The sequence below is a fragment of the Molothrus aeneus genome, chromosome 8 (assembly GCF_037042795.1).
Source record: "Molothrus aeneus isolate 106 chromosome 8, BPBGC_Maene_1.0, whole genome shotgun sequence".
Lineage (NCBI taxonomy): Eukaryota > Metazoa > Chordata > Aves > Passeriformes > Icteridae > Molothrus > Molothrus aeneus.
Window position 1 is genome coordinate 11,280,001 of NC_089653.1, and position 13,918 is coordinate 11,293,918.

Sequence of the window (13,918 nt, forward strand, 5' to 3'; positions counted from 1 at the left end):
CATGTGTTTTATTAGGTCCATCATGAACATTTTGCCAGTGAGCTCCTTTTTCATATGGGGACACGTAAACTTGTGACATAGTCAAGTCTGACAAATTTGAACCAGCCAAATAAGTGAGTAATATTTCAAGCTGTCAAAGCGGGCAAATACTGATTAACTGACACACTCCAAAAGCTCTCACCAATAGCCACACTCTGGTGGAAAATGTTTACTAAGCAGAATACTTGTTAGAAAGTCTTTAGTGCTTTAACTAAACTTTAATGACTCTGACCCTAGTGGAGGGGTTATAATGTGCCTCTCGAGCTGTTTCTTAGTCCCCAATTTCTTATCTTTAGTAAAAGCTCCCATAGAGACTAAAGTGCACCTGTAAATGATGTTCTACTGGCCACTGTGATTTAACCTTCAGCCCCCTCCCATTAGCATATTTTATAAGGAGACTGAGGAAAGGGGAAAGGAGTTGAGGATAGAAAATGATGACAATATTTTGGCTTTCAGTACTGGAGGCAGGTTGGGACTAGACTATGGCCAGTTACTATTTAGCAATAGCAGATGGTGCTATGTGTCATATAGAAGAGAACAAAATCCTACCAAGAGGCAAGCCCAGATTTAGTCCAGAGAACTACATATTTTGTGAATACTTTGTGTTTGGATCCAGATGCACTTTTGATTACACTTGATGCTAAATAGTAATAGTGACAGAAGAGAGAAAGGAGCTCACCTGTTGTTGTGGGCTCTTGATGTGTCTTACAGAGTGCCAGATGCCTTCAACTTCTGCTGGAAATCAAGGGAATCCAGGGCCTTGTAGTACCTGCTTCTCAAAAAACACCTATTTTTTATAAGGAAAAATCATAATAATCTCATTGTTAGCAATTACTTAAATGTTTTGTTGTTGTTGTTGTTTCTGAGGAAGGGCTTGTGGAAAGGAGCAAGTAATGGCAGACAAAGAAGGTTCCCTTAACTGTATCATAATGTGACAGCAGCACTATTTAATTATGCTCTTTAATTTTATTTGAGAGACTTTCTTTCCCAGCTTTAAAAATAAAAAGCAACTTGTCTTTATTTCAGATGACTCTCTTGAGAAATTTCAAACCAGTTGAACCAGACTGAATTTTCTATGGCTTTTTTTTTTCCCTAATGTGAACTCCTGCAGCAGGAACACATTTGAGATCCAAAAGCAAGTTTTACTCATGAGATGAGCCAAATTTATGTCTAAACTCTCCAGAAGGGCCCTGCTGCTCAAATTTTTTTCACAGAAGAATTTGTAATTTTATTGGAATGCTTGCAGACTTTCCGAACAATTATTCCAAAAGTTTGCTTTCTGCCCCATAAATCATGGTACATTTGTTTAATTCTATCACAGTTACTAAAAGAACTTACTTCCCTCTTTTTTCCTCTCACATTTTACTGTTAATGCAATCTGTGCATGGTTAAGGTTTGTGAAGTATGATTTAATTATAGTCACTTTTTGTTTTCTTAATGACCTTGTCGTTCTTTATGGTTTAGTTCCATTGCTGAGTAGTGTAAGTTTTATTATTAGAAGGTAGCCCAAAGAACAGAGCAGCCAGCAGAAAGGCCATTTTTGCATATGTTAGCCAAATTAACTGAAAATCTCCTAAATTGTATGGTGAGTGTACACTGAACAGCTGAACTTTAGTATAGGGTTGGGAAGGGATTTTAGAACCTCCTTTTCCTCCATCATTCTGAATATGTAAAAGTGTCTCTTACATCACTTCGGTGGTCGCACCGTTGCATTAACGAAAGTAAGAGAAAGGTAGTTCAAAGCAGCGCTGGCATTTACGCCCTGAATACGAGAGAATAACAAATGCCTCTCCCCCGACAGCATCTCCAGCCTTTTGTTCGGAGCGCTGCCCCGCCACCAGCGCACACCCTGGGGCTCCCCAGCTCAGCCCGGCAGAAGCCCTGCTGCTGGGCCAGAGGCTGCGAACAGAGCTGGTACCAGTGCAGGCTGCTGGGCAAGGGGCTGCGAGCAGAGCTGGTACCAGTGCAGGCTGCTGGGCGAGGGGCTGCGAGCAGAGCTGGTACCCGTGCAGGCTGCTGGGCCAGAGGCTGCGAACAGAGCTGGTACCAGTGCAGGCTGCTGGGCCAGAGGCTGCGAGCAGAGCTGGTACCAGTGCAGGCTGCTGGGCCAGAGGCTGCGAGCAGAGCTGGTACCAGTGCAGGCTGCTGGGCCAGAGGCTGCGAGCAGAGCTGGTACCAGTGCAGGCTGCTGGGCCAGAGGCTGCGAGCAGAGCTGGTACCAGTGCAGGCTGCTGGGCGAGGGGCTGCGAGCAGAGCTGGTACCAGTGCAGGCTGCTGGGCGAGGGGCTGCGAGCAGAGCTGGTACCAGTGCAGGCTGCTGGGCCAGAGGCTGCCTTCTTTCAGAAGCACCGCTGTTACCACTGAGGGCTCCGCCGGCGGCAGCGGGGCGCGCTCAACGCTGCCGCCCGCGATCGCCGCCCGCCCGCGCGGCTCGGCGCGGCGCGGCGGGGCTGGCACAAAGAGCTGCTGCCCTCTAGTGTCCGGGGCCCGCCCGCACAGCCAGCCCGCGGTGCGCGGCTGGGACCCGAGCTGGCGGAGCATTTACTGCCCCTGTCTGTCTGTACGCTTCTGCTTTCATTCACACCATAGGTGGGAGAATGAGACACACCGAGAGCCGGAGCACTGCGAGCCCAAACTTCCTCTCTTCCATCTCCTTCAGTATGTCCAAATGTAAGCCTCAGTCTGCCCGTAAAATTTGGCACGCTGATGCTTTCTGTGCACTTGGGTTTCTTTGATTACAGTATCTAGCTAAGTACAAAATTTATGCGTCTGAGGAATTGAAAAAAAAAATCTGCTTTAATTTTGCAACATATTTCACAGCAAGTATTTAATTATAAAGTCAGCATTAATTCTCTCCATGTCACTAACAGTGCAAAACTGGTAAAGGTACACTGAAGAGGCAAAAGCATTTGGTTTGGAGTTTTTGTTTATTTGGTTGTGTATTTTTGTTGCATGCTTTTTGTTTCATTTTCACTAGGAAAAGACATCCCAACCCCCCAATATATTTCTCTGATGATAGTTACAATGAGCATGGAAAGATTCCAAAGAAATCCCAAGTGCAGAACCCTAAATTGTCACAATGATACCCAGAGGAGTATGGAACTGGTTAATGATTTAAAGTATTATGCCCTAAATGCTCCTATTTTAGCCAACAGTAGAGAATCTGTAGACAGCACATGCCCAGATCAAAGCTGATCATGTCAATGTCATTCAAGGAGGGAAGGATACCCTCCTTTCCCCCTGCTCTCCCCCCTACCCTTTTTTTAAACAAAGTATGACATCTGAGGAACAGTGTGTTGATTGTTCCACTGCCAGGATACGCATAATGGAAACATTAGCTCCAAGATAACTTTTAATCTGTCAGCCTAATGGCTCCTTAATGTGTAGAGGGCTTTAAATGTATGTCAGCCAGGGCTGTATAAAGTAATATAGTTTGTGGCCTGAATGGATCTAGATGACTCCACACCATGACACAATATGGTTTATTATTAAGTATCAGCTCATCAGCTTATTCCCACGGACTTAGACAAGCTTCTCAATTTTCCAGTAACAGATTATGTGAGAAAAAGCTTGCAGTGCTTTTTTTTTTTTTTTTTTTTTTACTTTTTCCTTCTCCCCCTGCTTCCAAATTACAAGTTTCTTCCCTGGTTGCACTGGGAGCCCTGAAGTGTATTTACAGCAGGCTGCACTTTATCACACATCAGCTTGACTGCTAGTTTACACTGAACATTTGTGCAGCTTCCTTGGCCCAGGATGCAAACTTCACATCTTTGTATTCCTATCACCTTCATTGCAAATTTTTCCAACATCCCCTCCCTGTTGACTGCTTTGCTCCCCCCTCCCCTACTCTCACTTCCCTGCATACTCCCCCCTTTTTCCCCCTTCCCACAAACAGGCCAGTGAGACTTGACATGTCACAGCACTTGTCTGTGCAGGATACTTGCAATAATTCAGTGTGTTAGTTTGCCTTCTGTGATTCCTCTCAGCTCTAGCTTAGGTGTGTAATTCTAACACCATTGCTGTAGACTGGATACAGATTTGATTTTGTGTCTTTCAGTAATTTCTTTCAGTCTGAAAGACCATTTTGTGCCCCGTGCTGTAGGGTGTCCAGAGGAAAATGTTATCATTTTTCGGCATCCCTGTGCAGGGAGCAGAGCAGAGGTAATTCATCTCCTCTGAATGGGAAGGTTACCTTCCTTGAATGCTGTTACCCTCAGAGAGAGGGGGGAGTCAGGATCAGCAGTTTATTTCAGTTTACTACTGAAGGTATGTCTCCTTTCTCCAGGAAACCTGCAATGGACCACAATCCCTAATTCACAGGCACCTCTTTGGGAGTATTTGGGGACCACTCTGTGAGGACTGTGGCCCTGGTGAAGGAATTTTGCCTTAGCCACAGCCAGCTCTGTCCCCAGCCTTCTCAAGCAAAACCTCACCCCTTTATGCATAGCTACTTTTTGATAAATAATGCATCATTTTTGCTTACATTTACCGTTTCTATCCTCTTAAAAATAAATTAACTAGTTTATAACACAAGGAACATTAATATTTGTGCATTTGTTATGTGAACACTTGTGAGTATGTTACGATAATATTTTAGGTATTTATCTGGGTTTTGTTTCTTGCTGTGGTATTTCAGGTCATTTTAAGATTCTTTTCCACAGCATTTAGCTGTGGTACAACCAAAGGCTTTCTTATCTGTTGTATTCTCCTATTTCTGTTGCTACTTCTCTGGTTTAAGGAGTCAAGCTCCTGTGTCTTGACTCCAGCTGGGAGCAATCTGGAAATGTGGTTGCAGCAAACAGATGAAATGGTAGCAGCCAGAGAGCCCATCACATTAGCAAGGACAGCTGCAACTCTTGTGTTGTTGTCCTGTGTCACATTGCAGTTTGTGAGCTCGCTCAGTCCTCCCCACGCTGGCAGGGCTTTGTTTGCTGGGGCCGAGTGCAAGCTGGACCTCTCTGGGTTACACACTTGGCTGCTTTGGGGAGTGCTTGGTGACCCAGATGATCCTTTACACCTTTTCTTGTCTTCCAAGGGATCTTCTCAGATTCCTGTGTCAGAGAATTCATAGGCTAGTTCATATAGAAACAAGCTGGTTTCAATAGAAACAAGCATTCTGTTTCACCAAAAGAATCTGCAAATAAGTTGTCAACAAGACAGCTGGTTAAAGTTGTTAGAATTTCCAGGTAGATAAATACAAAGTGAAAACTTACTAAACTCCTGTACAAAAGGGTTTGCTTTTGGGTTGTTGTTTTCTTTTTTTTTTTTTCCCACCTTTACATATCCCTTAGATAAAAAGATTTTTAAGAGTTTTAGATTAACTTGACTCATGGAGGTGTTTTGCCTAAATCAGTAGCATTATAGACTTTAAATTGTTCATAGTTAGGTATTTATTCTCCTCTAAATGTTGTCAGTAGGGAATTACTTTCCTTTATAGGAAGTTTATATTAATATTTAAGGGAATTTCACAGCTTCTGTTCATTAATTGTAGAATATGCCCAAGTGCCTATGAAAAAAATGATAATGGCATTGATATTTCATCCTGAAGGGTCTCAAAACAATTTACAGATTGGTAGTATAACCACACTGAGATGCACCCAGCTTCTTGGTGGAACATGGCAGCTGTTTAATAGCCTGTAGCAAAACTATGCAACAGCAGGTTGTGCAAAAAGAGATGAATATGGATCAAATACAAATTGGCAGTGGAGGATTTAGGTACTGTGCTCTAATTAAAGTTAGGTGAAGTGGAATTCCAGTAGAATATTGAGTCTGTGTATGGAGTGCCACACTTTATCTGACCGCAGCTCCTGGTAGCAGGCCCTGTGGTTAGTCCCTGCGAGAGACAGGCAGAAGGCTGTTAGCTGAAATCCACTCCCTGATGGATATTGCAGACCAGCGTTTGACAAACACATTTAATTGTGAATACTTTGCTGCTTTCACTTGCAGAGGGGCTTATTAAAAACATTTGATGTTAAAATGGGCGCCTGGTGGGGATGTTGGGCAGATGTGGCAATAGGTTTTGATGGGGGTGGCAAAATTTTTTGGCTTGACTACTTAGTTTTAGTAATTACTTTTTAAAGAAAACTGAATGCTAGTGGAGGAAGCCGTGTTGCTGGAAGCTGCCCAAGTTGTGATGACTGAGAGGTGGGTTTTTCTAAATGTGGAGGATTAATGTGGTAGGAAAAAGGCAACAAGATGCTACCTGACAACAATTCCCTTAGATCACTGTCAGCTTGAGATGAATTTTGACCTGTAACTAATGAAGGCTGTATTATCTATAGGTCTAACACTTCCCATTGCAACTTGTTTTTGCCACTTCTGATATAATACATCTGCAAACCTTTTTTTGCTCTAGCAAAGCATACAGAGGTCTAAAAGCACCATAGCTCTCTGCAAAATATGCCAAATTTAAAAGGAGCTAACATGACTCGAACTTTTTCACATACTTTAGTATGCATGCATGTATGTATTTATTTATTTGGATAATTGGGTTTTCCCCTAGCTAAGGAAAGGCTGGTGCTGCTGACATTACAATGTGTTTGTGAAGAAAGACTGATACCACAACACATGCAAGCAACTGCAAGGTCATTACTTACCCAGCGTAATTAGAACATCCATTCCAAAGGATGGAAACATTTAAAAGATAAAGAGTGAATTTAAAAATGATTCTTCCCAATGCAATTTTTTCATAATTATAGTTCTAACAGCTTGTGGTGATGGTAGAATCAGCTACTTAAGAAAAATTAGAAGCCTCATTCAGGGAAGATGATCCCTCAAGAGACCTTGTGTTGTCATTTCTTAAGAACCTCGAGCAGAAACCTCATTCTGGATGCTGTGTATTGTTTTGATGTATAGGGGGTATATTTAGCTTATTATGGCCAATGCTGGATATTTTAATTAAAAACACAAGAACAGCCACAGATGTATTGTTTTCCCCTCATTCTTTCCCTTGTCTCTGTGCAAAAGAGCAAGTGTACTCCCAGCCCTGCAAGGAAAGAATACCATAGCAGATAGGCAGAAAAAAAGCAGTAGCTTTCCTAAATTCACTTGTGACATATCTTAGCATCAAGATTCTCATTGCAGCACACAAACATTTTGCAGCTCTCTGAGCTTTCTGTAGTTGCCAAAGGGAGGTGGGACATAAAGAGGAAAAACAAAGCAAAACAAATAACCATGCCAGTCACCGCATTTAATTTATGAGGAAGATTATTGTTTTACAAATAACCTTCATGATAAACAAGGTCTCATGGCAACATTTTCAACTGTGCTTTTATCAAGGTTCTCTGAGCAGTATGTGTAATATGCCTGGCAATCGAATCACAGCTGTGTGCCTGGGTAGGGAATCTCTGCGGAGACAACACTTCCTTAATTTAAACAATTGTAGGCTGCAGGATTTCAAAAATTTCAGCTGACTTTAACTGTCACTAGCCCAAGCACCTTTATCCCCAGGCGAGCAGCAGCAGCTGGATTTCATTTCCTGCTGCCAGACTGTCCGACATCTTTGCTGAACATCCCGGGAACAGAGCGTCTTTACTTTAAGGATTTTATTCAAGGTGACAGCTCCTCACACTTTAGTGTTCAGATCACCTCAAGTAGCTGAGATATCAGTGAAAATGAGAGCACTTCTCCAGCAAACTCCAAATTTAGATTGACTGAGGTTATCCTTAGGCCTCTAGACCCAGCCTCCACGACAGCACAGGCCTGCCAGTAACTTTAAAACTACAGTGGAGTTTGTAATGATGTCTGGGGAGAAATATTCTGCCAGAGCAGTGGAGGATACTATAAGCGATAGGAAATGATGTCAGATTTAGTTAGGACTGGAGACAGTGTTAGAATATACTTGGCATAATATGGCACCGGTATCTCTGTCAGCATCTCTGTTTTCTGTCACCGCACACAATCCCAGGCCTGTCTGTAGCCCTGACAGTGTCTTTTCAGATCAGGTTATTGCCAACTTGGAGACTGGCTCAGCACAGCACCATACAGCCCCCTTTGTTTGAAGTCTGCCCTTTTGTCATTAATGCACTTGATGTCTATTTAAATCTGACGGTGAATACAGTATCTGTTTTCCTGTCAGAAGATCATTGACAATATTAATACCTCATGTCCTTGCCTCATTTTCTAAGCACTGACACCTAGCTATAGTCTCCAGCATTCATCAAACAGCACTCTCTCACCAGCATCTCTATAAACAGTCTTTCTTCCAGTCCTTAAGAAATGCAGCAGATCTCAAACAAGACTTTTATCAATGCCAGTGAAAAAGATGTCTAAAGAAGGTCATTAATAAGCTGCTCATATCCTTTGCATTTAGAGCTCTAAATGTCCTTGTTACCAACTTGGAATATCTGCTTAGGGAAAGAATAACTTGGTCGTCATTAGACTCTTGTTTAGGAGTGCTGTTATCATCCTTTGCATGTGGAAACTGCTTGACTAGTGAAATTATTGAAATTGAAATTATTGAAGAAAGCTCTATGCAGGAGGGGAAAATGATCAGGCACTGCACTGTATAGTCCCCACTGCATTTGTATTATCCTGAAGAGGAGTGTTTTTCACAACAAATGACAGGCCAATCTATTTCCCCCCCACAGCCCTCATAGGAACATGTTGCCATCATGATGTCTTAGAGAGGAAGAAGAGCATGGATTTAGATTATTCTTTCATGACCCATGCCTTCCAAAGCTTTAGTAGCTTATCTTATGTATCTTAACTATATCCAGACACTATACTGGTAAACAGTGGCGCAGAATATAAAAGCTTGCATAGTTAATTCATACTCCAAGTGGGAACTGTAACAGCTGTGTGAGTTCTGGAAATCTAAAACAAGAAAGAATTGAAGATCTGCTCCTCCCCCTTCTTTACCCTTTATGTAAGGCAGTGCTTGTCTCCTTTGGGCTAGGTTATGTTTGCCCTATGGAGGTGAGCTGGGTGCTTCAGTGACTGCTCTGGTAAGACACTCCCAAGGCAGAGGAGACCCCTCCACCTTCTTTCTGTTCATGGGAGATGACTTTGAGTATACATGTCTGAGGGCTCAAAGAGCAACTCTGCTAGTAAAATTTAGCATCTTTGAGGATGTTCACAGGTGGGATGTAACTGTGAACTTACGCTTTCACATACCACTTAGTACCACCAGAGGGGATGCTTTTGAATAAGGTAGTGAGATTTGCAGGTATGTGTGTCTCACCCACAGCAGTTAAGGCCTCCTCAGGCATCTTTCTGAGTGTACTCACTGTGAATAATGTGCCTTGCCTCCCAAAACCAGTATTATGGCTAATTATTGAAAGTATCCCGCATGTGCCAATATTTAGTGTAATTAAATTGTATCTTGCTCATGGGATGTTGCAGTGTTGTTTGGAGACATACTTTGGAAATGTTTTTATTGAATATTTATTTGTATGTATAAAAATGCTGGAGTCTGGGGAGGCCAACTGTTCCGGCCCATGTCTGTCAATGGCCTCCCATATAGATTTCAGCCACTCTGTTCAGCTCTCTGTCACTGAAAACAAAGGTGATTTAGGTGCTTGCAGTATGACTTTGGAAAAGTTTGACAGGGAGGATCCACATTAACCTGTAATTATTTGCTGTTGAGGTTTTGGGGGTATTTTTGTTTGTTTGTTTTGTTTATTTTTGGTTTTTTTTTTTCTTTTTGGTTTCATTCATCAGGAAAACTTTTTAAACACATAGCAGGGAGACGGCAGAGAGGACAAAATATAATTTCAACCCAGACTTTCTGGTTTTTTTTAGAAGCAGGAGAGAGGTACTGTGATTTAAAACACACTGTATGATGTTTCAGTGTTATTTAGTTCTAGTTTTGAAGATACTCATGGATGTATGTTTAACAGGATAGCTCATGTAGGTATTTGAACGCATTTTTCGACTGGGTTCAAAGCTGCTGATTGAAATGGCAATACTGAATATTTGAAATGCACAAACTTTCTTTCTTTTGCAGGACAAGAAAAATCTGCTCCTTTCCCTTTTTCAAATTTCCCAAGTTATGTGCTTTATTGCATGTTATTCTACTTCAATCCTAACTGTAATTAATTTCCTTTTTATTGTAGGCATTTTGGGGAAATGTCGCTACATTTACTATGGAAAACATTCCGAGGGCAACAGATTCATCCGAGATGACCAGCTGTAAAACACAGTGCTGTTTGGTGCCTCTTCAATCCCTCCACATGAGAAGCACAAATCACACCTACATTTTAAGCATGTAACTAAAGTCCTCTAGTGCCTTCTGCTGACTTTGCCAAGCCTGTCAAGATCATCCTTCTATCTTAGTCTGAGTAGTCACATAGAGATTGACATGATTGCCTTTAAGCAGGTCCCATCCACCAGTGTGACAGACAGCTGCAGCCGAGCACTGGGCTGGCAGGGGGAGCACGGTGATGGATTGCCTGGCCCGAGCTGCTGCAGCAGAGCAGGGTCACACCTGGGGCTGGACCGAGCCCGCTCCATCCGCGGCGCCTCCGAAAGCACTGCCTTTATCTCTGCCTGGCCTGCTCAGCCAAAGTAGTGCTGATATCTAAGTGTTTATAAAAGAGAGAGGCTGTAATTTCAGATGAAAAAGCCCTTATCTGTTCTTATTTTTTTCCCTGTGAATTAAGTGCTTGTGTTTCTATCATCTCGTACATGCTTACACAAATCCTTTCACAGTTTGGTAGCACACCCACCCACCCCCAAAATGAGCCTAGATGGATTATTTTTTCTTTCAGCAAGGAAAAATATATATCCTGAAAACATTTTGGCCATGCAAAGCACTGACAATTTGTATAGATGTTCATATGCAAAGGAAAAGGATTTTATAATTTCCCAGACAAATTTTTCTAATTTTTGAATCACATCTCATTGTTTAGTAGCTCTTACCTTCAGAAAAGTGAACATTTCTTTATGTTGTAAAATAATGTCATAACTTAACTGTTTACACTTGGAAGCCCTTGTTAGTGATATTGACAGTGTGAATTATTTCTGGTTTATTGCACAAGCTATTTCTAACTTTTAGGGATTATGTTTATAATTAAATGCTTAAATTTGGGGAAAAAAGTGCTTAAAAGGAGTGATATAAATCTGCCACCAGATGGGTGTGATTATTCAGAGGAGAAAAAGGTCAACAAAAGTAATTGGTGGAATTAACATAATTAGCAGCTTTACTAATATTTTAGAGAGACGATATCTACCTTTTGGTATCTATTTAAGAAAGGCTATTGTCAAATTTTCAGTCAAGAAAATAAAAAGGCAGGGCAAATTTTCTGCTTTACTGATAAAGAGGTTGGACATATTTAGAATCATTAACTTGTTACTGTGGAAAAAAATAAAGTCCCATACTTCATGCATGTACAATGGTATTGGCCAAGGAATATGCAGAAATTCTGACCTCTTGGCTGTTCCAAACCCATTCATACTGATCCCAGTTGAGAGGTATCCATGTCTAGCTGTTCTTGGTTTGTTTGAAATTACTTGGTGGTCTTTATTCACTTTCCTGGTTAAAAAAAAACATACCAGTCTTTAGAAACTCACTACCTTGGGAGCTTTTATCAGCTGGCATTACAGGTGGAAGTGAACTGAACATGGAAGGCAGTCGTGAAAGCAGATGTGACTGATGAAATAGTGAGGCAGGCACTGGCTGGGTGCCAAAGGAAAGCTCGCTGCTGCTCAGCATTTTAGGCCTCACTCAGTAAACGGAAGCCTTTGCTCACTCTGCAAGTATATAATAAATTTTTAACAGATACTTAAAATCACTGATGAACATAGAATGATCCAGTTCACACCACCTGTAGCTCAAATGGAGATCTGAGCTGTTTGATTGGTGTCTGGAAGGCACGTTCGAGCCTCTTGTCATGCCTCTTCTAATGTCATACATGACCAAAAATATAAGGCCAATATAAGACATTGCAAGTCCAAGATGATACCAGATAAATGAAAACTACATGCCTTTTTCTTTAATCAAAAATATTAATAGAAATATTTAGGGCACTTGTCATCTGTTTTGGTCACCAAAATAACAGCAATCTTAGTTTGTTCCTATCATGATGTCTGTTTTGAATGCCTCCACACATTTTGGCTATGGCAATGTTATAGGCAGCAGGATTTGGAATAGGGATGTTTAGAATAACCTAATGTCACTTTCAGTCTGTTTGCATATATGTTCTTGTCTTTATAAAAGGCTTTAACCCTGCCTCAAACAATAAACAGCACTTGCAAACTGACCGCATGATTTTTCCATCTTTATTTTGCTTGTTTACTTTTCCTAATGTCAAAACCATTTCTATCATTTTCAGGAGTGTTTTTTTCCTAGCAAAGCTTTGGAGGCAAAAATATTTTTGGAATTAAATTTGATCAAATTCTCTTCCACTTTAGATTTTGTTTTCACTTGGGGGATTATGTACCTAGAATTAAATATGGTAAAGCCCTAATTGAAATCTTTTTGAAGGGAATTCACACTAAATGCCTCTGATTCTGGAGAATCCAAAAGAAAATCTGTGAGTAATTATTTTGTTTTACTAGCATGGATTAGGATATTATTTAAAAACATGCATGGATGTGTATTACTGTTTATGCAAACGTCTTCTTTCTTTTTAAATATGCAGAGCATTATATTTTCTGATGTGTTCTGCTGAAATTCTGGTTCAAGACATGGCAGAATTTTCACACCTGGGGTTGCTACCTATACTTAGTTCTTTCCTAAGTGGGAACTGTGCCTCAATTTCTTAAATGAACTATCATTTAGCATGAAAGTTATAGTAGTTATAGTACAGTAATCTAGGAAGAAGTTCCGCTCTCTTTCCTTTGCTGCCCCTTCTCCATATGTGGCACACTTTAGACTAGGCTATTAAAAAATAAAAGATTTGCCTACAAAATTAAAAATATTTTAAAATATGTGCATTTCAAAGGAACTACTCCAGTCTTAGTTCTTTGAGTTGTAACTTCAGTCCTAGGTTCAGTCTTGAGATGACCTTTGGCTTTTGTCAGACGTCGTATCTTCACAAATGAAGACTTGGAGGCAAATGTTTTTACTAGGAGATGCCTATAGAAGCTTACTGCATTTGTAACTTCGTGTATTGAAAATGTTAATCCCTAACCTTAAAATTAAAAACAAGGAAAAGATCCAAACTAGAAATTCACTTCGATGTCACAAAGATAAATGACCTTCAGTGAAAATCCTGCTGTTATGGATACACAAACCTAACTTTAAAGCACATTGGCTTTAATTGAATCCGTTGCATGCATAAATGATTTATGGGATTGCTGAAAGTATGTCACCACTGAAGCCACTTTTTTCTCCTTTCTTATGGCTGATTCTCACAGTATTGACTCTAGTATTTGCCTTAGTCAGACTGTGAGTATCTTTGAAGTCAATGTGTAGTGATGAGAATTAGAGTTACTAAGTTTTGGAAGGCTGATAGGCAGCCCTTTTAAATGCATTTGTTCTTTGAGCAGAACATGACTTGATTGCTGAGTGTTGATTTCTCACATCCCTACAGATGAAAAGTCACTGTGTTCTGGTGTACCATTGCTCCCATTTAAGACAGAAGAAAGAAACAAACCTATTTTTGCTTTTGAAAATGCTTTCTGTAAAATAAAAGGGTTCATTTGCTGCCACTGGATGTATTAGTATTTTTTACTCCTGCCAACAGTATGAGTATGTTGGGAAATGTTTGCCCCCAGCAGAACTTTGCTGGATGCAGTCTTTGTGGTGAAGTTCTGAATCAGCCCATTTTATACTGACTCACATTGAGTCTTACCACATATTTCTTCTTAATGTGGTGTGATAGTTGGCACATGAATCTCTGCTTGCCCACTTTGGGAAAGTTTATTGTCTTTATTCTGTAGATCTGTCTGTCTTTTTGCTTTGTTAAATGGTTGGCATATGTGAAAGAAAGAGATG

General features: G+C 40.9%; 1 protein-coding gene across 3 annotated transcripts in view; it reads left to right on the forward strand.

The window, feature by feature from the left end:
- The window catches only part of LRMDA (leucine rich melanocyte differentiation associated), a 610,568-nt gene extending 596,936 nt beyond the window's left edge, over positions 1 to 13,632 (forward strand). For all 3 annotated transcript variants that reach the window (XM_066555012.1, XM_066555013.1, XM_066555014.1), the window contains one exon: positions 10,095 to 13,632. In XM_066555012.1, the coding sequence (XP_066411109.1) occupies positions 10,095 to 10,174 (80 nt within the window). In that variant the 3' untranslated portion in view covers positions 10,175 to 13,632. The remainder of the gene's footprint in view (positions 1 to 10,094) is intronic.
- Positions 13,633 to 13,918: the final 286 nt, after the last annotated feature.